Source organism: Fusarium venenatum (genome assembly GCF_020744135.1).
Source record: "Fusarium venenatum strain MPI-CAGE-CH-0201 chromosome Unknown EDB82scaffold_3, whole genome shotgun sequence".
Taxonomy (NCBI): Eukaryota; Fungi; Ascomycota; class Sordariomycetes; order Hypocreales; family Nectriaceae; genus Fusarium; species Fusarium venenatum.
This window is the reverse complement of record NW_027072131.1, coordinates 465,165-489,035: the sequence shown is the minus strand read 5'-3', so window position 1 is coordinate 489,035 and position 23,871 is coordinate 465,165. Positions and strand designations below refer to the sequence as shown.

Sequence of the window (23,871 nt, the reverse complement as noted above, 5' to 3'; positions counted from 1 at the left end):
GGGATCTCAAGGCTCGTTTCATTCAATGTGTGCGCGCGCTAACAACCTTCACTGATTCTTTCGCAGATCAGAAACTCTCCCTTACTTGACAACCGTTGGAACGCCCCAATCGTTTGACTTTTGGCATTGGGTTCACAACTGGCGCCGGTCACCATGTCTAGCAATATTTCATCTTCCAGAAAAGCTCAAGCCAGAGAGGAGCTTGATCGGACAATTCGCGCCATCAGCTCAGAATTCCAGCTTCAGCTCCAAATTCCCGACCCGACGCTGTCGCCGAGTAAGCGCCAGCGCCAGCGCCGAGATGAGGAACAGGAGAGATGCAATGCGATATACTATCGCGCGCAATTTCTCAAGTTCAAAGACCCGACTCGACTCTCAATATGTCTCACTCGGTTTCGCGAACAAGCAGACGATTATTTGACCAACTGGATCCGAAAGCCCCATGGTGATCCTGACACGACCCCGATCAAGAGTATTTTTGGTGACCCACATCACCATCGCGCAAGATTAACCTCAGAGGAGCGAGGCGAGCTTCAAGAGTATTTACTGCGACTGTTGAACGACAACAATATCACCAGTCAACAGCGCTCAAGAACTGCAAAGAGAAGGTCTGATGAGTTTGAGGATTACAGTTCAAAGAGAAGTCGCGACTCTTTTGACTCCCCATCCGTCGACAGCATTGATGACATCCCAGTCCGCTCTAGTCGTGCGCTTGCGGGACGGGCCGCTTGTCGGTCAGGTACGGCTTCATTCCCCAATGGCGTCGCAAGTCCAGTCACATCGTTTTCGAGCACCCAACCTCAGTCTTTATCCCCTGGTCCAGCCTCTTTTAATTCTAGTAAAGCTTCACTGGCCCCGACGGTTTTCTCTGCATCCACAAATGGCGCGCCTAGCACGCAAACAACAGTCTTGACGAATTCTTCCTTCAAAGGCTCGCGAACTTCTTTCCAGTCCTCTCAACCCAATTACAGAGACCACCAAAAACCGAAAGACTCCCAAATTCCTTTCTCACAAAGGATAAAAGAGTTCCAATTCAAGCCCGAAAGTACGCTCAATCGCAATGTCGACCCACCAAAGCCATCCTCGTTTAGGCGACATGACTCCGAAGTGTTCCCAGAGCCTGTCGACATGTCTGTCGACGAACCCCGACTCCCTCCTCTGGTGATGCCTCAGCCTGTACGAAACCGGCATCTTGGTATGAAGCAAAAAGAGATAACCCAGTCTAGTAGTCCTGGAACAGCCTACTCTAGCTTGCCCGAGATGAACGAGTTGGATACGTTGCTTCTTGATGCATCGGGTTTTGATACGACACCCGGTTCATGCGCTCTAACAAAGCGCCTGCGAAATGTTTGGCCCAAGTTTCCCATTCCTGGATTGAATCAGGCACCTTTGATCATATTGTGGGAATTGACCCGTGCCGCGCTTCACTGCTGCGTGGATCTGTCTCAATGGGACCTCGAGTACAAACCCGATCAAACTTGGCACGACCAAACTCATTTCAGGGCTTTGATCTTTCGACATCGTCTTTTCATCGGAGCGGGATTGCCAGCGCCTTGCGACCGTGCTGTATGGAACGCAGCTTTTGAGTCATTTGCCTCACACGACAAGCATGTTGTTCTTGCTGCAGAGTTAATCGTCAATACCGAGGACTCTGGCCCTTTGTACAGGCTCAAGCTTCAGCCTCCTCGCCTAGAACTTGGTCATCGACTAGCCCGTCGCTTTGGTGCGGACCGGTTCATGGAGATCATCATGCCATCCCCAACTTCTAGGGATGCTCCCGATGCGATCAGGAACGCCGATCAAGGCGCGGATAAGGTCATTCGATGGCTCAATGATAACCTACACTACTTTCTTGGGCGTTTTTGGTCTCCATTCTACAACCGTGGCGCAAGCAAGTCTGTAAAAGACCCTCGTCATCCTCACAAGTCCCTCATGATTATGCAAGAGCGCGTCTACTTCTTTGCGACTGATGGCAACAACTTTCGACTACCTGAAAGCCAGTTTCCACCACTGGAAGAAGCAACGTCCCTGGGACATCGGACAAAGATGAGGCGCTCTGATCTTTTGAAGTGGGCAATAAATGTAGAGGCAAATGCTCAACAGCCTGTACCAAAATTGTTCTCGCGACTTGCTCTCAGTTAGTTCCCCAACCTTTTGCATGGATCATCTAACACTCTTCCCAGGTCTCAGCAAAACTTGTCCCACCATCATCCTTGAACCTCACCAGTTCCGACACCGCGACATCATGCTGGGTTTCCGCAGGTTCATGAGCAATCGAGACAAAGAAGAGCAGAAGGACATGGGTGATGGTATCGCCAGGATGTCGCGAAGTCTTGCGCGCAAAGTCGCAACCCATCTTGGCCTATTGGAGACTCCATGCGCATTTCAAGCTCGTATTGGCAGTGCAAAGGGGATGTGGATAGTCGATGTCGAAGAAGATGGATTGGATGACGATATTTGGATTGAGACGTATCCATCCCAGCGCAAATGGGCGTGCGACTTTAAAGATGTCCACCACAGAACGTTTGAAGTACGAGAATGGTCCAGGGAGCTGAGGTCTGCATCACTCAACACGCAGTTTATTCCAGTTCTTGAGGCACAGGCTCCAAATCCCGGTAATATGCGCAACATCATAGCTAATCATTTAGCCAACGGTCTTCAAGATGAGATTGGGGGTCAGCTTGCGGCCATGACACATCCTACCAGTCTTCGTGGCTGGATGCATCGCGGCTTCAATCGATCAAACCTTGGGCATGTCCCCTTCGTAGGAGGGTTGCCAGATCATGATGAAGACATAGTGTCATTCTTGCTTGATGCCGGTTTCGATGCCACCAAGTGCCGTTTTCTACGAGACCTTGTATGGAGCAATCAGAAGCGACAGGCAGAACAACTCAAAACCAAGATGAACATCAAAATCCCACGGTCTACATATGCATTCATGGTGGCAGACTTCACTGGGACATTGGAAGAAGGTGAGGTGCAGCTTGCCTTCTCTTCCAAGTTCCAAGCCGATGGCGAGTCAGACACGCTACTAGATGATATGGACATCCTGGTTGCCCGAGCCCCAGCTCATTTCGTGAGTGACGTACAAAAGGTGAGGGCAGTGTTCCGACCGAATTTGAAGAGATTGAAGGACGTCATTGTGTTTTCGTCAAAGGGTAAATCGCCTCTCGCCGACATGCTTTCGGGCGGCGATTACGATGGTGATCAGGCTTGGGTTTGCTGGGATCCTGATATTGTTCGCAACTTTAGCAATGCGCCAAAGCCTGTTGAGCCAGATCTCGTAGGACAGGGATACCTACGAAAGTACAACCCAAGCTTCCAGTCAATTCTCGACACAATTCCCGACATGGAGACTGCCTGTACGGACTTTTTACGCTCGGCAATCTCATTTAATATGCAACCAACTTACCTGGGTATTGTGACCAAGTTCAAGGAAAGGCTCTGTTACTTGGAAGGAGGAGTCAACAGTGAACGGGCAGTTGCTTTGAGCACGTTGGTCGCTCTGCTTGTTGATCAGGCCAAGCAAGGCTTGCTGTTCACCCGCGAAGACTATGACCGATTGAAACGAGACATGGACATGCGCGGAAAAGAGCCAGAATACGAAAAGGAAAGAAGTTCTGTACAGAATTACAAGGACAAAAATGGGTTCATCCATATCCTCGACTTTCTCAAGTTTGTGGTCGCTCAGGACACTATCGATAATGCGCTGAAGCAATTCTACGATGCCCTCCAAGCCCCCAGTGTTCAGGCATGGGACAAGGAATTGACTAATCTTTACAACGAGTACAATGAACAGAGGAAAGATTCCAGGACAATTGATAGACTCATGATAGACATGGTCGCGCAAGTTGATGCCATCACCATGGATTGGAAGGTTGCGATGGCAGGAGGGAAAGCTGACAGCACGAGTAGCGAATTCTCGTCAAAGGTCAAAGAGCTGCACCAAAAATGGTCTTCATACAAGCCATCCGCTTATTTGCTGAGTACAAGAGTTGTCGAGCCACTCCTCGACCCTTGGAATGGTGATCCAGCTTTGAGCAAATGGGAGCTACTCAAAGCATCCGTCCTGTTCAAACTAAAGTGGGAACATGCATATCGCATGGTCTGGCGCCTTGCAGGAAAGCAGTTGGCATGGATGAAAGCCATGCTATCGCGCAGTGCCTCCGACACCAGCGCTATCGCCGTGACAGCCGAGATGTGGAGTATACTTCGTCCCGACAACAAGTGCATCGCAGCACTTCATGCTCAAAGACAGATTGGACATGATAATGAGAGTTTGGCCGCCTTGGAAGAGGTTACGGAATATGATGATGAGACGGGGACACAGATTGACGATGCTTAGAGGCGCATTGACTGGGCTGGTTCAGCGATCTCAGGTGGGAGGTCTTTTAGAGGTTGACCTTAACAGACATAAGTGTGGGGATTTTGACAGACGCGATATCTTGAGGGCTCACAGTCATAGTTCATCTCAATAGCAGGATGACTTTGGTGGATGTGCCAGGTTGAGACGTAACGACTGGGACATCTTTCCAACGCTTGCGTTGGATATTGGGCTTTGTATTTGCTTGCAGTTGTTGGTTGATACCCCCGGCGTAGTGAATATTCACGAAACCTTTAATTGAACTCTTGTTTCTGTGACTCAGATCAATTGGCCATCTTGAAATGACACTGGTTAATAAAAATGAAGCTATGTGATGATGTTGTACAAGTTCTCGTGAGTTCGTAATCATTAATCCTCCATTACTCCATAGCTGAATGTAGACTCATAACCCAAATCATAACTCATTACACACAAATACTCCCAAAACAATGCGTCTCCATCATCTCAATTCTTCGTTTTGATCGCTCAAACAATCTTCTGTGCCACACGTAGTAGCAGTCTCAATTGACGATACAAAACTCATCACAGAGCTCATGACAACGTTCAACAAATCCTCATCATCGTCGCCAACTTCAGAGAAAATAGGTTTTAGCTTGCGACTCATATCGGAAGCTATTCCTGCGTCAATAGAGACAATGCTCTCCAGTACATCGGTGAGCATATGCGCTGCGCGGGATAATGAGCGACCTCCCGATGCGCCTCCCAATGTCTCGATGTAGTCTTGTGTGGCCTTGAAGAACTCGCTCGTGATAATGTGTACATCATCAATTAAATTGCGGCGCTCTTCTTGGGTAAACACCATGTTTGGCGTGGTATCCAATTGAGATACAGTTTCGGAGAGGAGTGTTCTGATGGTGTTCATGGTGTCGACTGTTGTCGTGATGGCTTCATTCTTTAACCCCTCGAACTTGACTGCACTGACAGCAACGTCTTGTAACTGTTAGTAGCCAATCTTTTATAAATGTTGTGCGTTTGTACTTACTTATATCTTGACATTCGGTGCGTGCTCTCGTAGTGACAAAGTCCATGAGTTTAATGACACTGTCATGGTTCTTGCTCGCGCGTCTAATACGACCTGATATAGCGCGTGGTACCTTTTTTGAACCAGTGGGTAAGGTAACACCGATACGTGGTGTGAATTCTTGTGAAATACCACGGTTTGAGACGGTGGTTGAATCTGGGGTGATGATGATGGGTAAAGCTAGGGTGTAGCTTGCCAGCGCAGCGGTAAAGACTGTAGAAAACTTCATGTTGGCAAAGACCGAGACCAAGAAAGGAAGTACAGAGTAAGCTTGTTTGTAGGAGCTGACCAACACTGGACTGTCTTGATAACTCGACGGGATATGAGATAGTTATACTCAAACCCTCCGATCATTCCCTAAAAGCTTATCACCTTACCCATCGAAATGTTATCTGACAAGGTCACACAGAGTTTATTCACGGCGCGGAGAGAAAAGGTCCCGTAGTTTGTTTACGGTTAGAGAGATTATGTTGGTTCCTGATATTTGGACGGGAAAGATCGGCGTGGCTTGAGATAGGATTTTGTGTAACGTCAAGTTGAACTTGTAATCAGGGGGGGATTGCACTGAGGCGCACGATCTATCACATTGCATTGTGATGGGCTTTGAAGGCTGAGATGGTACCTGTCATCATTTCCAAGCCATGAAACAATTGAACAAGGCTTGGGCCTGGCGGTCGCAAATCATACTGTGTTCTGAATGTGTCGATGGGATTGTCACTTTGACAGTGAACGGGTTCTACCCTAAGGATTAGTTTACTCGATATCGCCTCAACTCAGACTCCCCTCCCGGTCGTAAGTCTATACATAAAGGTGAGTCCGTGAGTAAGCCAAGGACTATAACCCGCTGACATATAACCGTCTTTTCACATTCCCAGACAGCCCCGTTGAAACACGGCGGAAATCTACACTACCGGATTCGGACAGCGATCTACTTGGGCTGCGTCTACTTACAGCCAGACAACATTCCTTGGAAGTGATGGGAATAACAAATCTTGGTCATTCCGGCAGCGTTGTTCCTTTAAGGCTGGCTCTTGTGCTGGTTTGGGAATGGTGGTCGAGGTTCCTGGCGGCCGCCCGACTGAGACAGCGATTGATCATCGACGTAAGCTTTCGGAGTCCGAGACTTTGGACGTTTACATATCGATTATGTCACCATTTGAGTTTGTGTTAAGCATGTTGTAAGAGTTGGACTCTATTAAACTCGAGAGAACAGAAGCTCGTAGTGATATGCCATTCAAGTTCGCCCCGTAGATGAAGTTATTCCTCCATCGACTACAATCTTTTGCCCAGTGATATACCTCGTCTCATCCGCCGCCAAAAACACAACAGTATTAGCAACATCCCATGCATCGCCCATCTTCCCCATAGGAACTTGTCCCTCCCTCATGCTACAAAACTCATCATAACCTCCAGGTGTGGCAAACCTCTGCGCAAGACTCTTTGTGTAGGGTGTATCCATGAGCCCTGGAACAACAGCATTGAGCCGTACACCCTTTGGCGCGTATATAACTGCCGTAGCCTTGACGAATTGCAGTATCGCTGCTTTGGTTGTGTTGTACGCTACTTGTGGCTTGCCGATGTATCGAAGACCGGCGATGCTGGAGATGCATATAATTGAACCACTTCCTTGAGATTCCATAATTGGAAGAACATGGTGACATGCGAGGTAGACGCTTTTGAGATTAATGTCCATTTGGGAATCCCATGTGTCTTCAGTCATGGATGCAGGATCTCCTGGTTGCGATTGACCAACACTTGTCAACAAGATGTCAATCCTTCCATGTTTCTCCATACAAGCGTCCACAAGAGCCTTGACGGATGCATAGTTTGTAGCGTCTGTGGCAATGATATCGCATTGTCCGCCTTGTTCTTGGATAGTTTCTTTGGTCTTTGTCGTTGAAGCGATTGTTCTGTTTCCGCCAAAGATGATGGCTCCTTGTTTTGCAAGGGTTACGGCGCTTGCTGCGCCGATACCCCAACCTTCGGTGTTCGTTTGACCGAGGCCGATGACGAGAGCTACTTTGTTCTTGAGGTTGAGCATGATGATAAAATAATGAAGAATGCGATACTAATGAAGTTTACTGAGATGTCAATCATGACAATTAATGCATCTTTTATCTCTTTTGTTTTGTTGCTAATCGGGACTCCTCCGTCACCTAGACGGGAGACGTCCGGGTATTGCGTGATGACCGGCGCGGGGTTACCCCGTTCACAACACACTCAACCACTTTGGAGTATGAATAAATAAGCATTGATCCCATTCATCAATTACAATACTCAAAGGTCCATCAAAAGAGCCAAAATGACAGACTCCAACAATACCCCCATAAACCCAGACTATGACCTCGACAAGCCCATAACCTCCAAAGTCGGCCTCCGTCAAGGTCTCGCCTCATACGGCGACCCTCACTTCTCACTCTTCCTCCGCAAAGTATTCATCAAAGCTCTTGGCTACAGTGAAGATGCACTCTCGCGACCAATTATTGGCATTGTTAATACATACTCTAGCTTCAATCCTTGTCATGCCAATATCCCCCAGCTCATCGATGCTGTAAAGAGAGGCGTGCAGCTCAATGGGGGATTGGCGATTGACTTTCCTACTATTAGTATCCATGAGTCATTTTCCTCGCCGACGAGTATGTATTTGAGAAATTTGATGAGTATGGATACTGAGGAAATGATTGCGGCTCAGCCTTGTGATGCTGTTGTTTTGATAGGAGGTATGTTCCCTATTTTGTGTCAATGGCGATGTGTACTAACTACTCGGCAGGGTGCGACAAAACTACACCTGCTCAATTGATGGGTGGTATCTCCGCAAACAAGCCCATACTGCATCTCGTCACTGGCCCGATGATGCCTGGTAGTCATCGTGGAGTTCGCATCGGCGCTTGCACTGATTGTCGCAACAATTGGGCCAAGTACAGAGCTGGAAGTCTAGACATTGAGGATATATCAGCCATCAACGATGAACTAGCACCAACTGTAAGTCTTAAACGCACCATTCACTTCTGTATCTGACAACGCAAAGGGCGGAACTTGTGGTGTCATGGGAACAGCATCTACCATGGCATCCATACTCGTCGGTCTAGGAATGATGCCTTTTGCCGGCGCCACAGCCCCAGCGGTATCAGCCTCCAGACTTCGTATCGCAGAAGCAACTGGTGGATTAGCTGTAGCTGCATGCAAAGATGTTGAACGTCTGCGACCGCAAGCTTTACTCACACGAGAGTCTTTCTTGAATGCCATTACTGTGCTGCAGGCAATCGGTGGTTCGACGAATGCTGTGGTCCATCTCATGGCTATCATCGGACGACATCCCAAGGTAGCGGGAACCATCACATTGGACACTGTCGATGAGATAGGTCGTAAAACACCATTGTTGGTTGATCTGAAGCCAAGTGGTGATAACTACATGACCGATTTCCACAACTCAGGTATGTCCACTTACAAATAATTATGTACTGTCTCTGACTAACAATTTTAGGCGGCATGCTCGCTTTGTTCCACCAACTCAAACCTCTTCTCTACCTCGACGCCCAAACAGTCACCGGCCGAACCCTCGGCGAAGAAATCGCCCATCAATCTCTCATACCCGTCCCACAAGAACTAAGCGTCATCCAACCCTTCGACAAACCTCTGTACCCAGCATCTTCCCTCGTCGTCCTCCGAGGCAATCTAGCCCCCGGAGGCGCCGTCATGAAAGCCAGCGCCTCCAAGTACAGAAAACTCCTCCAGCACACAGGTCGCGCAGTCGTATTTGCCAACTCTGCAGATATGGCCGAGCGGATTGACGATCCAGATCTTGAAGTTACTCCCGACAGCGTCCTCGTTCTTCAAAACATCGGCCCTGTTGGGAACCCTGGTATGCCTGAAGCGGGCATGATTCCTATCCCGAGAAAGATCGCAGCGCAGGGTGTTTTGGACATGCTGAGGTTGTCGGACGGTCGTATGAGTGGTACAGCTGGAGGGACGATTGGGCTTCATATATCGCCTGAATCAGCAGACCCCAAGTCACCACTTGGTATTGTCCGAGATGGCGATCTCATTACATTGGATGTTGAGAAACGCAGTCTATCTGTCGATCTCTCTGATGAAGAGATTTCTCAGAGAATTGAGGAGAGAGTCAGGAGTTTTGAGCAGAATGATGCGGCGCCCTGGGTCAAGAGAGAGGGTATGAGAGGGTATCGAGGATTGTACATGCGAAGCGTCAATCAGGCAGAGCTAGGCGCCGACTTTGACTTTTTGACAGCTGAAGGACCTCAAAGGTCATGAATTCTATAGTTCGGTAGAGTATGTAGGGATAAAGTCCTGGAACAAGTCTCGTACAATGTTATCCACGTTGATGGAATCCGTCTCCTCAAAGTATCCAGCGAATGAATCGTTAAACATGCAATCATCAAACGGATTTTGCAAAAATCCCATGCTATCCGTGTTCATCATTGATGTATCCATGGATGCGCCCGGTAAACCCAGTCCTTGAACGTCAATTGCTTCGGTCGGAACAGGTCCATGGTTGATGGCCTGGGACATTGAACGACTGTTGACACCATTCGATAGACCATTTTGATCACTGAGATGCCGAATAATCGACTTGCCAAGTTCATCCAGAATGTCCCTACTGCGCTTCGCCCCAGACCAGTGTTCCCCCGTTGCACTAAGTACACTGAGGGATATACTCATGTCAGTCATCAAGACGTCCATCTCCGTTGCGCGAGCAATATCGGGGACGACTTTTATGCAATACAAAAGAGTGATTGTGCTCAGAACAAGACCGTGGAAAGTAGTCCAGCTATGTACGAGAAGGTCCTTTTTGTAAAGCTGGTCAAACAATTGTATACTCTCGCGCGCACTTTTGTGGCACTGTACCAAAGCTTCATTGGAGGGTTTGGGTATACCGGGACTTGGTCTTAGAAGAAGCATTCGAAGACCATGGTATCGTATTTGACATGTCGTCCGCAAGTAGAGAGCCGAAGGGTTGTCTTGGCTTGGTATCTGACTTGCCCACTCATCTAGTTGATGTAGCATAGTGGTTTGCCAATCGTTGATGTCCACAACTCTCGGATATGCATATCTGGGTGAGTCTCTGACTATACTCTGGGCGATATACTTGATCTCCGAATTAAGCTTGGCAGCTTTAAACAGATGAATAGCAAACGCCATTTCGCTCGACGTTTCCGTAGTCTGTTGATACGGTGTAGCAAGTTGATCATCAGACAACCCAATAGGCATCTAAAACCGTCAGTCATTGCCCACTGTCTTGAACATCAACACTCACTCGAAGTTCACAGCCCTCGTCTCTTATCCCAATAGGTCTCCCCATCATAGTCGCAATAACACGATCAAACGTATAAATAACCCAAAAGATACGCGCTCTCATTTCTTGCTCCAATAACGAAATGCCAACCCCCGCGCTAATATTTCTCTGAAGTCCGAGGTCAAGTAGAGCGGCGATGCAGTGGTAGTTTAAATACCACACGTTCAATCGAACAGAAGGGCTATGCATGGTAAATACTAAAAGTAATAAAAGACATTGTGCCCCTTGTAAAGAGTTTTCGAGATTTAAATCGTCGAGGTATTGGAGTGCTGAGAGACAGTATGACTCTGCTGGGATGCGAGCTCTGATGCGACCGGATAAGACAGCTGAGCCTATGGCTAGAACCATGAAGATCTGGAATCTAACAACTGGGTCTTGGTTATCTTGTTCGTATGCCTGTTCCAGCATAGTATCGAATGTCGGACGGTGAAGAATGGGGTACTGTAGATTGATGGCGCTGAAGTAGGCATCACACAATTGCGCCGCCATGTCTTGTTGTGGTAAAGGTAGAGGTCCCTGAATAGCTTCTACCAATTTTGTAGGAAATGGAGTATTTCTACTCCCGCGACCAAGTCGTTCATCTTGTTTTGAGACTGAATCGAGCATGACGCGGGCTAGGAAATAACCACTCGAAGGACCAATGTATCTCGGGTCTTGGTTTGTCCCAAGAGACACCAATCCAATCTCGTGAGTAATCGCACCAGCTCCTGTAGATCTTACTGGCTGGTTTGTATCAGATACATCGATGGTGCTTGTTCGCGCAGGTGGTGATGCTGTTGTGGTGTCTTGAAGAATGGTATCATCCAAATCTTTCTGGATATCCGAGGGCGCGTCCTGGGATAAGTCTACGTCTGGACATCTTGATCTGACAATTGATTCCAGCCAAGTTATCCTGTTTTTTAATGTCGATATGTATCTACAACATTAATTGGTATGTCATGCGAAAGAATGGTGGCGCTCACTCTCGAGGTAGGTCTTTCAGACGGGCGGATTCTCCATCTGTACAGGTAGCACCAGCATTACGGCAATTCTTACACGTTGGTAAATCCCCATCACACTACAGACAGTTAGTCAATTAATGGTATTCATGTTCATAGGATATCAGTGCATACTTTGATCTTTCGTCTTTGACATCGGAGACAGGCCATGCGAAGGCGGGGATTCTTCCGGCCTGGCTGGCCACTTCTTGTGCGTGATTGTCTCGCATTATCTCCGTTATTGTTATCTTCCGACATGGTGGCTGTGTTGGTGTAGGTTGAAGGTTAAAGAATGGGAAAATCCCGTACTGTACTGGGTCTTGCGGGGAGATGCCGCTAGTAGCATTCTGGAGAAACGGAGTTTGCCCGCAAGACATAATTAAGTATCTCACTCACTCATTCACTCTTATAAGCCATCATCTTGATCAAAATATTGAAGCATAAAACAGAAAATAATAACTACTCAATAACAAAGCACAAAACAAACACCAATCAACCGCTTCTTCCGAATTACACCACCACCATGGCAGACCAAGAAGCATCCCAGAAAATCCCCATCGCAGCCTCAGAAGCCCAACGCTTTGTCCAAGATATCCTCCAAGCAAACGGTATCCCTTCAGAGAATGCCACCATCATCGCCAAAGGCCTCGTAGCAGCAGATTTACGAGGTGTAGACACCCATGGCATGAACCGTATACCTTCATACATGGAGCGCATTCGTCAAGGCGTCCTCAATGCCACGGCCCAACCCATCCTGACCCAGGTAACTCCCGCAGTCGCTCAAGTCGACGGTCAAAATGGTTTCGGTTTTGTAGCCGCTTATAAGGGAATGGCTGCTGCAATCGAGTCTGCGCGCATCTTTGGTATCGGAATGGCGAGCATCAAGCACTCTAACCACTTTGGAATGAGTGCCTGGCTCGTGCAACAAGCCCTTGATGCCGACATGATGAGTCTTGTCTTTACCAACTCGAGTCCTGCTCTTCCTGCCTTTGGTGGCAAGAGTAAACTCATGGGTGTTTCACCTATCGCTTGTGGCGCGCCAGGTAAAGGGCCTATGGAGAACTTCATCCTGGATATGGCACCTTCCGTAGCAGCGCGAGGAAAGATTTATAAAGCAAAGCGACGAGGTGAAAAGATTCCTTTAGACTGGGCTCTCGATTCAGAGGGAAGACCTACAGATGACCCCGAGGCTGCCCTGGGTGGTGTCATGTTACCCATGGGTGGCCCAAAGGGTTCTGCACTGTCAATAATGATGGATGTTTTTTCGGGAGTTCTATCGGGTTCTGCGTTTGCAGGACACGTAACTGGACCGTATGATCCATCCAAGCCAGCGGATGTTGGCCATTTCCTAGTTGCCATCAAGCCTGACCTCTTCATGAGTCTGGATGACTTTCGCGAGAGGATGCAGTACTTGTATGAACGAGTGGTTGGGTCAGAAAAGGCTGCTGGTGTTGACAGGATTTACTTCCCTGGTGAGATCGAGCAGTTGAATCGAAAGGAGAGGGAGAAGACTGGAATTCCGCTTGTGCAGGCTGAGATTGATGCGTTGAATGCTGAGGCGGAAAAGGTTGGGGTAGAGCCATTGAGATATTAGATACCTGGTAGATGATGTGGATGACCTCCATAATGATACTAAACGTTTGAACTTGAGGAGACCTTTTACCCATGATAATGCGACGGCGTCCTTAGGGTATCAGAAAAATTAGCCGCTGGAAGCATAAGAGACGGAATTTAGGTCACCTTATGCCCCTTAGGCTATAGTCCTTAGACTACTTGTTTTCATACCCTACGAGTTAGGAGCCCGTTGTTTCTGCTACCCACTAGTGCGTAGACTTCTGGTGCAGCTCATCATCGATTTGGGTCGTGGTATCTCCCACATTTGCCTGAGGCGAATGCTCCTCGTTTGTCTGAGGCACTTCCATTTGGGACTCTGACATCTGAGTCTCAGGCATCGGAGTCTCTGGCTTCTGGGCCACGGGATGCATATGGGACCCTTGCATCTGTACCATGGGATGCATCCGCTGAGGTACCCCATTCGACGGAGGCATATATCCTCTGTTCATATAGGGCGCCTGACCATTCATCTGAGGTCCCATCTGTGGCGCCAGTGGCCTCATTTGACCCCCATTCGGCACCATCTGCTGTGTTAGATGATGGAACCCATGGAACTGACCTTGTGGACCAGCCGTGCTAACAACGTAGTTGGCTGGCACAGGAGGAAAATGGTTGGCCTGGGTTGCTACCGGAAAACCAGGCGTGCCATTAGCAGGCATTGTGTAAGCATCAGGCATAGAAGCCCCGGGCCGAGGTTGGTTCGTGGGAAATGGTCTGGCGGATCTGGTATCACAACCCATACCATTTACCATGGGGTATGAGTTACCCATAGGCGCCTGCGGGTTCCAAAAACCAGGCACGTTCGGGCGTAAGAGATGCCCTTGAGGATCACCATTTCCTCCCTGGAAAGACTGGTCAAAATGAGGCATGGGATTACCAGGCCACTGACCATCTGGGCGACTGCTGAGGCTCCTAAGCGGCGGTCTTTTGCTGCTTGGGGCTTGAGCTTCAAGCTGATCTTCCTCCAAATCCTCTCGGGTTCTCTTTGGAACTCGATTGGGGGGAGGTACTTGGGGGACTTGATGAGGGGCGACGGGCTGGTGAGGTTGAGGAATGTCACCCTCCAATGGCTCTGTCGCCTGACGAAGTGAGTCGAGATCAACTGGGTGGGTGATCTCGGAGTTTGCTGCAGGCGTCTGTTCTATATTATAAGGCAGCCAAATACCCTGATGCCCACCAATATATACAGTAAGACCGTATAAACTTGACTCGTCGTATCGCACTTGTTGGGTTGGCGAATCCTCGACCCGAGTCAAATCAACGAATATACGGCGGTTCACTCCACCGTTGTGGTCGTTGTGGTCGTTGGGAGCGTTTGAGTCCATTTCTGCTTCTGTCGTGTTAAATGCTGGGTGAATGTGTGATTTACCTATGAGCAGAATGTTTGGAAAGCCAAAAATGTGATAGACTTGGGAACAGAAGCAGGAGTTTTATGCCTCAGAACGAAAGGCAATCGGCCATTTATTGTTATTAACACCTTTATGGAAGTTTCTTTCCTCTGTGTCTTTGAACATGGAAGCTTCTTTTTTCCTCGTGTGCTTGAACGCGTACGCAAATCTTTGAGGATACCGGCGCAAAGAAACTTTGACTTCATCATCAGGGCTTTGTGTTGTCGCAAAAGAGGGTCTGTCGCAAGTCTGTCGCAAACCTTGACAGTTTTATACACGGTATTACACAATTCTTTGTACATTTTGTACTCCGATGTAGTCGCCGTTGTGATCGCTTATTGTTGAAGGAGAGACAAGTGGTGAAGGAGTACCTGCAATGACTCCATCGTGACTGATAAGGGCTTGCGCATTCTTCTTCTCAACACGTCGCCTCCAAGGCTTGTACAACAATATGGATCCCAAGCCAACAATGACAAAGACACCGCAAATACTTCCGCCGATAATGTCAAAGTGGTCGCCTATGGCAGAGACGCCGTCCCAGAAACGTCCCTGAGGGTCAGCGACATTCTGAATAAGGGACAGAAGCTGGACGATTCCGATAAAGGCGGAGACTACAACAGTGATACCTGTTAGAACTATAGAGTAGTATAGAATCGCTACGACGTCTCTGGAAAAGGCATTCGAGGTGTAGAGAGCCATCATAAGCGCGCCATCAGTCGTGTCGAGCATACACATCCCAGCTGGAAAAGGTTAACAGACATGACTTGTTGAGGAGGCGTTGAAGTTGCGCAGCAGTCAACCCCGCAAAGTATGTTCGTGACTCACCCGTAAATAGAATTGGGAATACTAGAATCAGCCAGATACTCGTCCCTTGCACAGCCTGGATACTGGCGATACCCAGAATGGCTATCTCTGAACTGGTGTCAAAACCTAGCCCAAAGACCACACCAAGGGGGTACATTTTCCATGGCCGATCGATAACGCGAAATAGCCTTTTAAACACCCTTGTTAGGAATCCACCACCTTCAAGAGCAAAGTGATCTTGGATTTGAGTTTCCTCTTCTGCGAACCCTTGTAGGTGGACACGATCTCTTCGATCCCGAAGGATTGCCTGCAGACGTTGAACTAGCTTATACAGAACCCAACCATTCCCAACACAAAGAATGATTAGAAAGGCAGCACTGACGCTCGTTCCTACTATGTTACCGACGCGCTGGAACCCATCAAAACGATCTCTCAGAGCACCGCTTGTGGCAGCGACGACGATACAAGTTACAATGACAATGGTACTGTGACCGAGTGAAAAGAAAGTTCCCACAGTAGCGGGTCGTTGCCCTGAGGCGATAAGACGTCGGGTCATGAGATCGATTGCCGCGATGTGGTCGGCGTCTAAAGCGTGGCGCAAGCCGAGGACATATGACAGAGCCGCCGGGGAGATGAGAGCGGGGTGGAAGTGTAGAACGATTGCGACAGCGATCCATACTAAAGCATTAACTCCGACGAGGATTGTGATAACAAAGATGCTATTGTTAGGAATCCCATTGAGAAATTTGGGTTTCGGTAATCGGCGAAGTCGATGGAAGAGGGTGTGCATAGTGGGATTGAGGGTATCGCGATAAAAGTTTGGTGTTGAAGAAAAGAATAGAATTAGGAAACGGCATCAACAAAACAAAATACTGTATGCAGTGTTACAATGTTAGTAAATATAAATAGTTCACAATCAGGGTGGGCGATTGGCTGACTATACAGAGTCGTCGGGACAAGTAATATACCTACGCAAAAGATGGATGGTGTGGACACTTTCACCACAATAAGAAGCGAAAGCAGAAAGAGAACAAGGAAAACGGAGGAAAGGGTCCAAGAGGGGAATTATTTTAAATACACGCAATTAATAATAACCTTTATTCGACAATAATTTAGTGATTGCGTATAACTTCAGTCATACAATCGTGGGCGCTTTTGATGGGCCAGCTGGTTGTATTAGTTTTGTGGCCGCCGGCCGCCGAAGGCTATCTTTTGATGATGTTTTCTCCATGTCACAATATCACCTAATTCTGAACATGAAGGGATTTTTACAACACAATTTATTGATATGAATACTTCTTACTCCACTCAAGTATGACTTTTATCTAACAAGACCGAAACTCGTCTCAAATGAATCCTCATCCTTCTCATCAACCTCAAAGTCGAACCTCGTCACATCCTCCGCGTACGGCCATAAATACTGACTTGTTACCCTGTAGCAAGCCATCAGCATAAACTCTTTGCAGTTAAGTGGACAAAGGAGAAACTTACCTGTGGTGTTCACTGCTCGCTTGGTACTCGGCCAATGCATCGGGGTTTTGGTGGAAACTCAATAGACAAATTTGATAGCCCTTGCTACGAGCGATGGGATCCGTGATGGATGGTCCGCCTACTACTAGACGTTGGTCCTTGACACATGGTAGTGTTTTGAGAGTCTTGAGTTCATTGATGAATGTTTGGCGATGGGACTCATCCACTTCGGCGCGGAATTTGAAGAGGACTGAGTGATGAGCAAGTGTTAAGAGAGATGAGGTTTGAGGGACATACCAATGTGAACAACAGTCATTTTGTATGTCTATTTGTATGAGATTGTTAACTTGATGAGTCTCGAGAAGAAGAGGTACTGACTTGAAGTTATATAACTCATCGTGCGGACTTGTCCCGTTGACGAGCATGGCCTTCGGGAAACGCCCGTGTTAGCATCTTGACGGCCAGAATGACTTATCGGTATGTCATGATAGACCATGAAAGACTACATATTGTTTTCTTTAGTCTTGACATACTGTTTTCTTTATAAAACAAAATGATACACTCCCAATGTTCTTCTTTGAGTCTTTCACACACCATACTTCACTATCCGCAATTACTCGAAATAGCGATACATCAACGTCTCAAACCCTCACCACTTTCTAAATGGATATGTACAAGGACGGGCCAGAAACTTCATATAATTAAGAAGAATTTGATATAAATTAAAATAATAATTAATAAATAAAACAGATCAACTCCAAAGCTCTCTGTTCCTGCCTCGGCTGCCTGTGGTTGTGCATCTCCACAATTACTTACCTGCACCAACACAAACTTGACATCGAACCACCATCTTTGATCAAACAACATCAACATTTGCGCTACTGTCAAAGCTTTAATTCTTCATTCACAGTAAATCTTGCGTCATTTAGATGCCTGCTACCGACAAGTACTGTACGCGCTCAGCACTAACGGCCTTCGACATGGTCTCGGCACCTCCTCCCAAGCAAGACACTCATTGCGACGAACTTGTCACACTGCCTACACTACAATCTTCGACGGGACGGATAAGCTTGTGGGGGTATCACAGCATCCGATACACTTGAGGGGGAAACAAAGACGATCAAAATCCGGGGAGGTAAGCGACGCTTGTACTGGATCTACCTACCTGCCTACTAAGTCTAGATAATAGTCTACGTGACTAACGACAGGGCATCTTTGCGGCAGAGTCGAGACAACTACGATAAGACAACCCTTGTTTATCATTTTCAACCTTGTGCACCGTTGCATGCATAATGCAGATGCATTTCCCCGCCAGAAAAGACCACCAACGATGCGGCTGAACGACAATCTGAGGCCTCGCACAACATCAGCCCCAGGTAGCAACGATGTTGCCTATCCTACTACTTACTACATTGGAGTCGCAATTTCAACTACGATACGCCTGATCATGCCAGCGTTGCATCTACTTAGCCATGTGGAATGGAAACAATTAGGCTAGACAGGCCACGAGGCTAGGCCCATCCAAAGGCCCATCCAAAGTCCCATGCTTCAAATCCATGTTCCAAGGCCAACCCCAGATTTTGTCGATACTCGAGTCAGACGCTATTGTGTTGGCACTGGCTTTTGAGCCGAACTACGCGACAGCGCTAAAAAAACCGCCGATCGGACCTTGTGTTCCAACTCGAGTCACCACAGAGACCCTTTTGTCCACAGCACCCTATTTCGCTCCGCCCACTGTCTGTGCCGCACAACTTGAGGCTCTGTTGTGCACCTGCTTAATAAAGACCCGTTATCATTCTCCATCAAAAGACCTCCCGATCTCTGTAACTAATACACTTGCTAAAGATCGAGAATGCGGGGAAAGCTCTCATTCGGTTGACAAACGGCGCATGGAGACTTGAAACCGGCGTCGAGTCGCGAAGAGAATGGATTCGCGCACTTCAGCTCGCCATTTCTTACTGATAGTGAAGGGGGTTAAAGGAAAAAAGAGTCAGATCCCCGTTGTCGGAAGTGTTGCCACCACAGACTAGGCCAATCCGTCACCGCTTATAGGTCAACCGCTTATCACCCTATCGATGAGGTACAGTACCTCGCGGTCTGTACTGATAACTGTCTGTTCTTTTCTCCGCCTCTTTGTTCCAGAAGCAGGCGGCGGATTTAGCGACTCATGGAAAAAGCATCACTTGTTTTGGTACCAACTGTTCCAGCCACTTTCACCCGTGAGACATTGGCGACCAGTCATTTATCGCCTTGAAGGCCTCAGGAGCACACGGTCCTTACGACGAGTTTCTATGCGCCTCTACGCCTATCACAGGCTGAGATGAGACATGCAGCCTCGAATGCTCCGTCCCTGCTTCTGACAACCGGGTTCCTCCCGCACTGTTTGCCTCGCCAAAGTACCTTAAAGGAGACAACAAGGATCCCCCCAGGACCCTGACAATTGTTCTAGGTTGGACCCCTAGAAAAATACGACCCACATCCCTACTTCCGGGCTCAACGATTCAGGAGTTTCTAGCCTCGTTGTGTCAACGAATCGGAATGGAGCAAACTTGGTGGTCTTTGCGACGGTGGATGGCAAAGATTAACAGATCTTTGACACGCCAAAGTTTCGGTATGCAATGTCGTGCTTTGCTTCGCTTTGCTGTACAGTACAGCACTGTCTGCTTTGTAACCAGCGGGTCTGAACCGGTCATCGGACTGTCCGTCTTGAAAGAACTTATTATCAAAACTCCAGTCCACACCTTCAACTGGGTCGCATGGTCGACTGACAGGTCTGCCAAGGGACATTCAACTTGGTAGAGCGGTCTGGAATCTATGCATTACAAACGGGGAACGCTCTACACCTCTACACCATGTGTCATGCAAGGCTCGAAACCACCTGTCCGTCTCGACGTGAAATTGGTAGGCTGCTGGGATAAGCCATTATACAGTCCTTCCTCTGGTACTAGGTACATTCTACACTTCCACTTCTGGGGGGAATGGAGACGCCAGCAAGACCCTTGCTGCTCGTCTGCGCCAATCCACACGGTAGACGCACCCTTGCCCGGTGCGGAAAGTGCACCGTGCGTCATGGTGTCTCTTGTGAATAACTGTCGATACCGTATGTACTCGGTACTGTACCTCAACACCTTGTCTTAGCTCGGGTCGCAAGGAATATGACGAGCTTCGCCATGGCCTCCCCTTTGTCTGTCGGTGTAGCTGCACAGTACAATCTGCAGGGCTGGGTCTTGAGTTGATGGACCCTGTTGTGAAGCTGGTGGCTGATGGCTAGTCCCATCCAACGATAACATTCCCGTTCCCTTCACCCAGCAATTCCTCAGTTATTGTCGCCTATATATACCTTCCTGTCCTCCGACCTCGCTGATTCACTCTTCTTGACTTTCTGCTCTGTTATCAGGACATTGTTCCTACCATATCTCATCGTTCTACTACTACTCTGTTGGGTCTCTGTCCTTAACTTGTTCCTCAACAAGACTTACCCTCCACCTCATACCTCACACTCGACTCCTATCACTGGGAGGACAATCCTCTTCCACACGGTTTATCGTCATCGGCCATCAACATGCACGGCTACAGTTCATCAGAAGAGTCCGACGACCCTCGTCGGCCTCGCGCTCAACCCGCTGGCAACAATAACAACAACGACAAGACAAAGAAGAAGAAGAAGAAGCTTCCTCCCCAAAAGTCCATCAACCAGATTTGGAAGAAGTTCTCCAAGCGCAAGTTCCACAAGGCCCTCGCCGTCCTACCCTTCGACCCCGTACAACCTCCCGCTACATACCACTCCAATGAGATCCTATCGGCCGGTTACGAGAGAGCTGCTGAGGAGTGTCGACGGAAAGTCGAAAAGATCATTAAAGAATGCAAGCGAGTGAATATGCGATACAGAGACCCCGGTTGGGACTTGGTAAGTTATTCTTGGAAACCCCAGATTACCCATGCATGAATGTGGCGCTAACGCACGACCAGGACTGGGATCTCAAGTACGAAAAGGGCCATTGCTTGAACGCCCTTGGAACAACAAAGTTTGAACTCAACAGGACGACATTGTTGAGCTCCAAAGCTGCTGTTCCCAAGGCTGTCAAGCGAGTGCATGAAATTTTCGAGAAGCCAACTTTCATGAAAGAAGTTAGCGGTGGTGACGTCAAGCAAGGAAGCTTAGGCGACTGTTGGATCATGGCTGGCCTAACAGCTCTCGCCGGCGTACCAGAAGGTCTACAAAGGATCTGCGTCGCGCATGACACAAAGATCGGCATTTATGGTTTTGTGTTTTACCGTGATGGCGAATGGATCTACTCCATCATTGACGACAAACTCTATCTCAAGTCACCATGCTGGGACTCACCTAGCATGCAGAGAGACCTTTTGCAGCAAATCGATCGCGAAGACAACGAAAATGTTTATCGCAAGACTTATCAGACTGGCTCCAAGGCTCTTTTCTTTGCTCAGTGCAGAGACCAAAATGAGACTTGGGTCCCTCTCTTCGAGAAGGCCTACGCCAAGGCTCATGGCGACTATGCGTCATTGGCTGGTGGCTGGATCGGCGAGGGTGTCGAGGATCTGTCTGGAGGTGTGACTACCGAGCTTCTGACGTCGGATATCCTCGACATTGACGAATTCTGGGACAAGGAGATGTCACGAGTCAACGATGAGTTTCTCTTTGGTGCCTCCACAGGTCTGCTTGAGCATGGCTACGGTGAGCGTAATGGTATCTCTGAGGGACACGCCTACGTCGTCCTTGATGCCCGCACCCTCAAGTCCGGTCAACGTCTAGTCAAGCTCCGTAACCCTTGGGGCAAGGTCCGCAAGGGTATCTGGGAGGGAGCTTGGAGTGATGGTTCCAAGGAGTGGACCGCTGAGGTCCAGGAAGAGATCGACCACAAGTTTGGTAGCGACTCAGTCTTCTGGATCTCCTACGAGGATCTCATCCGCAAGTACTCTCACTTCGACCGTACCCGTCTCTTCCGCGATCGCGATTGGCGATGCTGTCAGCGATGGATTGGTGTTGATGTTCCATGGAAGGCAGCCTACCACGAGAAGTTCCATATCAAGGTGACGCAAGACACTCCCCTCGTGTTGGTCCTTTCGCAGCTCGATGGGCGATACTTCAAGGGTCTTCACGGCCAGTACTCTTTCCGCATTCACTTCCGACTTCACTACGAGGACAGCCCTAATGCTGAGGATTACATCGTCCGATCTCATGGCAACTACCTCATGGAGCGCTCGGTCTCTGTCGAGCTACCTGATCTCCCCTCTGGCAACTATGTCGTCTACCTCAAGGTGACTGGTGAGCGCGACTCCAATGCCCCATCCGTTGAGCAAGTTGTCAAGCGCGAGGCTGCTCAGAGAGTCGAGAATGAGAAGCTCGCCCAGGTTGGTTACGCCTACGATCTTGCCCACAGCAAGGCTTGGGATCACATGGACAAGGTGACCAAGCTTCGCATGAAGCAGGATCAGAAGAAGGCATCTGCTTGTCGTCAGAAGGAGCGACGCCGAATGTGGGAGAAGCGCGCCACCAACCGCGATGTCTCTAAGCAACAGACCAAGAAGAACTCTGAGAAGCGAAAGCGTCGTCGCGCTGAGTGGGAGGCTGAACAGACTCGTCTTGACGAGGAGTTTAATGCCAAGGTCAAGGCTGAGCGAGAGCAGATGAAGAAGGAGAGACTTGCCAAGGCCGAGGCCGAGAAGGCTGCTGAAGCTGAGAAGAAGGCCCAGGAGGCCGATGATGAGGCTTTGAGCAAGAAGACCGAGGAGATCAAGCTGTCAAACGACAAGGAAGAGACTTCTCTTGAAGATGGTGTCATTTCATGCTCAACTGGGTCTCCTCACTTCACCCCCAAGAGTGTCGACTTGACAACAGTTGATGCTGCTCAAGAGAAGCAAGAGGTGCCTCCTGTCAGCGGAGCTCCTCCTGCTCTTGTTGAAGAGGAAGAGCCTCTTCCTGTTCGCGCCCGACCTGCCTACGACTCTGCTGGCGAGTCATCAGACTCCCCTGTTGAGGATTGGGAGGCTCTGTACAGCAGTGATGACATGGCTCGCAAGCCCCGATTGACACAAGCCAACCCCGCTGCTGCTCAGGACGAGTACGACTCTGAAGAGGAGAAGATGCCTGAGCCTTGGAACGCAATCTGCATTGTTGGTGTTCGCGTCTACTCCAAGGACGAGAACCTCGAGCTTCGCACCGTCATGGAGGGTGGTGAGCTTCTGGAGGGAGGCATGGGTTCTAAGGGAGCCGCTGATCTCGACAACGCTCAATCCAACGCTGGAGGTGGACGCGTCGTAGACAAGAAGTCTTCCGAGATCAAGTCCGAGCAGGACAGCAAGGTTTCGACCCCTACCATTCGCAAGGATGACAGATTCATGGAAGATGATGGCACTTCTAGTGAGAAGTATTCTTCTATTAAGAGTTACTTCCACATTGACTCTGCGTTCACAACCAGGGTCAATTCCCCTGCACCCACTCCATATGAGCACGATCGTCGATTGGAGTTTGGACCTTCCAGCCGATAAGAACAAGTACACGACATTGCATTTTCACATTTTCAGAGAGCGTATTAGATAAGATTCTAGAATGATCACGCCTCGAAGGAACATGATATCGAGATGATGGTTAACGTTTGGGTAATTGATGAGGAAAGGCGTTAGGGATTCTTTTTAGGAACGATGGCATGAACGATTGTTTTAAACAGAGATATCAAGATTGATTTAGAGCAATTAAAGTTGTAAATACAAATTGCATTCTTTGACTTTAATTGCGACATGAGTGATACAAATGGCGGTATTGTTAGTCTTTGTTTATGTTTCCACGTGGTACGGAACTCCACGTTTTTGGTCGCAAACAGACAGAAACCAATTTATAGGCCCCGAGACACCTGAGACAGCCTACAAAAGTGGTTCTA

The 23,871-nt window shown here is 48.5% G+C and overlaps 10 protein-coding genes across 10 annotated transcripts; 4 read left to right on the top strand and 6 right to left on the bottom strand.

The window, feature by feature from the left end:
* Positions 1-153: 153 nt before the first annotated feature.
* On the top strand, positions 154-4,345 carry EDB82DRAFT_546336 (RNA dependent RNA polymerase-domain-containing protein; the record flags this gene model as incomplete). The annotated part of the gene is made up of 2 exons (XM_025726320.1): positions 154-2,137; positions 2,184-4,345. The coding sequence occupies 2 exons, from the start codon at positions 154-156 to the stop codon at positions 4,343-4,345; spliced, it is 4,146 nt and encodes a 1,381-aa protein (XP_025580899.1).
* A 239-nt stretch (positions 4,346-4,584) lies between these two features.
* EDB82DRAFT_204027 (uncharacterized protein) lies at positions 4,585-5,941 on the bottom strand. Its single transcript, XM_025726319.2, has 2 exons — positions 5,367-5,941; positions 4,585-5,314 (listed from the first exon to the last, which is right to left on the bottom strand). The coding sequence occupies exons 1-2, from the start codon at positions 5,632-5,634 to the stop codon at positions 4,824-4,826; spliced, it is 759 nt and encodes a 252-aa protein (XP_025580898.1). The 5' UTR covers positions 5,635-5,941; the 3' UTR covers positions 4,585-4,823.
* Positions 5,942-6,595: 654 nt separating this feature from the next.
* On the bottom strand, positions 6,596-7,535 carry EDB82DRAFT_502885 (uncharacterized protein). The gene has a single exon (XM_025726318.2). The coding sequence runs from the start codon at positions 7,444-7,446 to the stop codon at positions 6,640-6,642; it is 807 nt and encodes a 268-aa protein (XP_025580897.1). The 5' UTR covers positions 7,447-7,535; the 3' UTR covers positions 6,596-6,639.
* A 115-nt stretch (positions 7,536-7,650) lies between these two features.
* EDB82DRAFT_203933 (dihydroxy-acid/6-phosphogluconate dehydratase) lies at positions 7,651-9,829 on the top strand. Its single transcript, XM_025726317.2, has 4 exons — positions 7,651-8,125; positions 8,176-8,387; positions 8,434-8,839; positions 8,890-9,829. The coding sequence occupies exons 1-4, from the start codon at positions 7,708-7,710 to the stop codon at positions 9,675-9,677; spliced, it is 1,824 nt and encodes a 607-aa protein (XP_025580896.1). The 5' UTR covers positions 7,651-7,707; the 3' UTR covers positions 9,678-9,829.
* Positions 9,681-11,716, bottom strand: EDB82DRAFT_433328 (fungal-specific transcription factor domain-containing protein; the record flags this gene model as incomplete). Its single annotated transcript, XM_025726316.2, has 3 exons — positions 9,681-10,634; positions 10,681-11,635; positions 11,682-11,716. Coding segments are annotated over 3 exons (1,944 nt in total), but the record flags the coding sequence as incomplete, so codon positions are not given.
* Positions 11,717-12,067: 351 nt separating this feature from the next.
* Positions 12,068-13,403, top strand: EDB82DRAFT_203898 (Malate/L-lactate dehydrogenase). The gene has a single exon (XM_025726315.2). The coding sequence runs from the start codon at positions 12,220-12,222 to the stop codon at positions 13,288-13,290; it is 1,071 nt and encodes a 356-aa protein (XP_025580894.1). The 5' UTR covers positions 12,068-12,219; the 3' UTR covers positions 13,291-13,403.
* EDB82DRAFT_203915 (uncharacterized protein) lies at positions 13,404-15,023 on the bottom strand. Its single transcript, XM_025726314.2, has one exon. It carries the CDS (start codon positions 14,633-14,635, stop codon positions 13,517-13,519), a length of 1,119 nt encoding a protein of 372 aa, XP_025580893.1. The 5' UTR covers positions 14,636-15,023; the 3' UTR covers positions 13,404-13,516.
* EDB82DRAFT_203906 (high-affinity nickel-transport protein-domain-containing protein) lies at positions 14,808-16,386 on the bottom strand. Its single transcript, XM_025726313.2, has 2 exons — positions 15,524-16,386; positions 14,808-15,438 (listed from the first exon to the last, which is right to left on the bottom strand). The coding sequence occupies exons 1-2, from the start codon at positions 16,290-16,292 to the stop codon at positions 14,981-14,983; spliced, it is 1,227 nt and encodes a 408-aa protein (XP_025580892.1). The 5' UTR covers positions 16,293-16,386; the 3' UTR covers positions 14,808-14,980.
* Positions 16,387-16,740: 354 nt separating this feature from the next.
* Positions 16,741-17,382, bottom strand: EDB82DRAFT_502876 (uncharacterized protein). Its single transcript, XM_025726312.2, has 3 exons — positions 17,270-17,382; positions 16,994-17,222; positions 16,741-16,935 (listed from the first exon to the last, which is right to left on the bottom strand). Exons 1-3 carry the CDS (start codon positions 17,286-17,288, stop codon positions 16,824-16,826), a joined length of 360 nt encoding a protein of 119 aa, XP_025580891.1. The 5' UTR covers positions 17,289-17,382; the 3' UTR covers positions 16,741-16,823.
* A 2,940-nt stretch (positions 17,383-20,322) lies between these two features.
* EDB82DRAFT_203851 (uncharacterized protein) lies at positions 20,323-23,548 on the top strand. The gene is made up of 2 exons (XM_025726309.2): positions 20,323-20,879; positions 20,942-23,548. The coding sequence occupies exons 1-2, from the start codon at positions 20,535-20,537 to the stop codon at positions 23,480-23,482; spliced, it is 2,886 nt and encodes a 961-aa protein (XP_025580889.1). The 5' UTR covers positions 20,323-20,534; the 3' UTR covers positions 23,483-23,548.
* Positions 23,549-23,871: the final 323 nt, after the last annotated feature.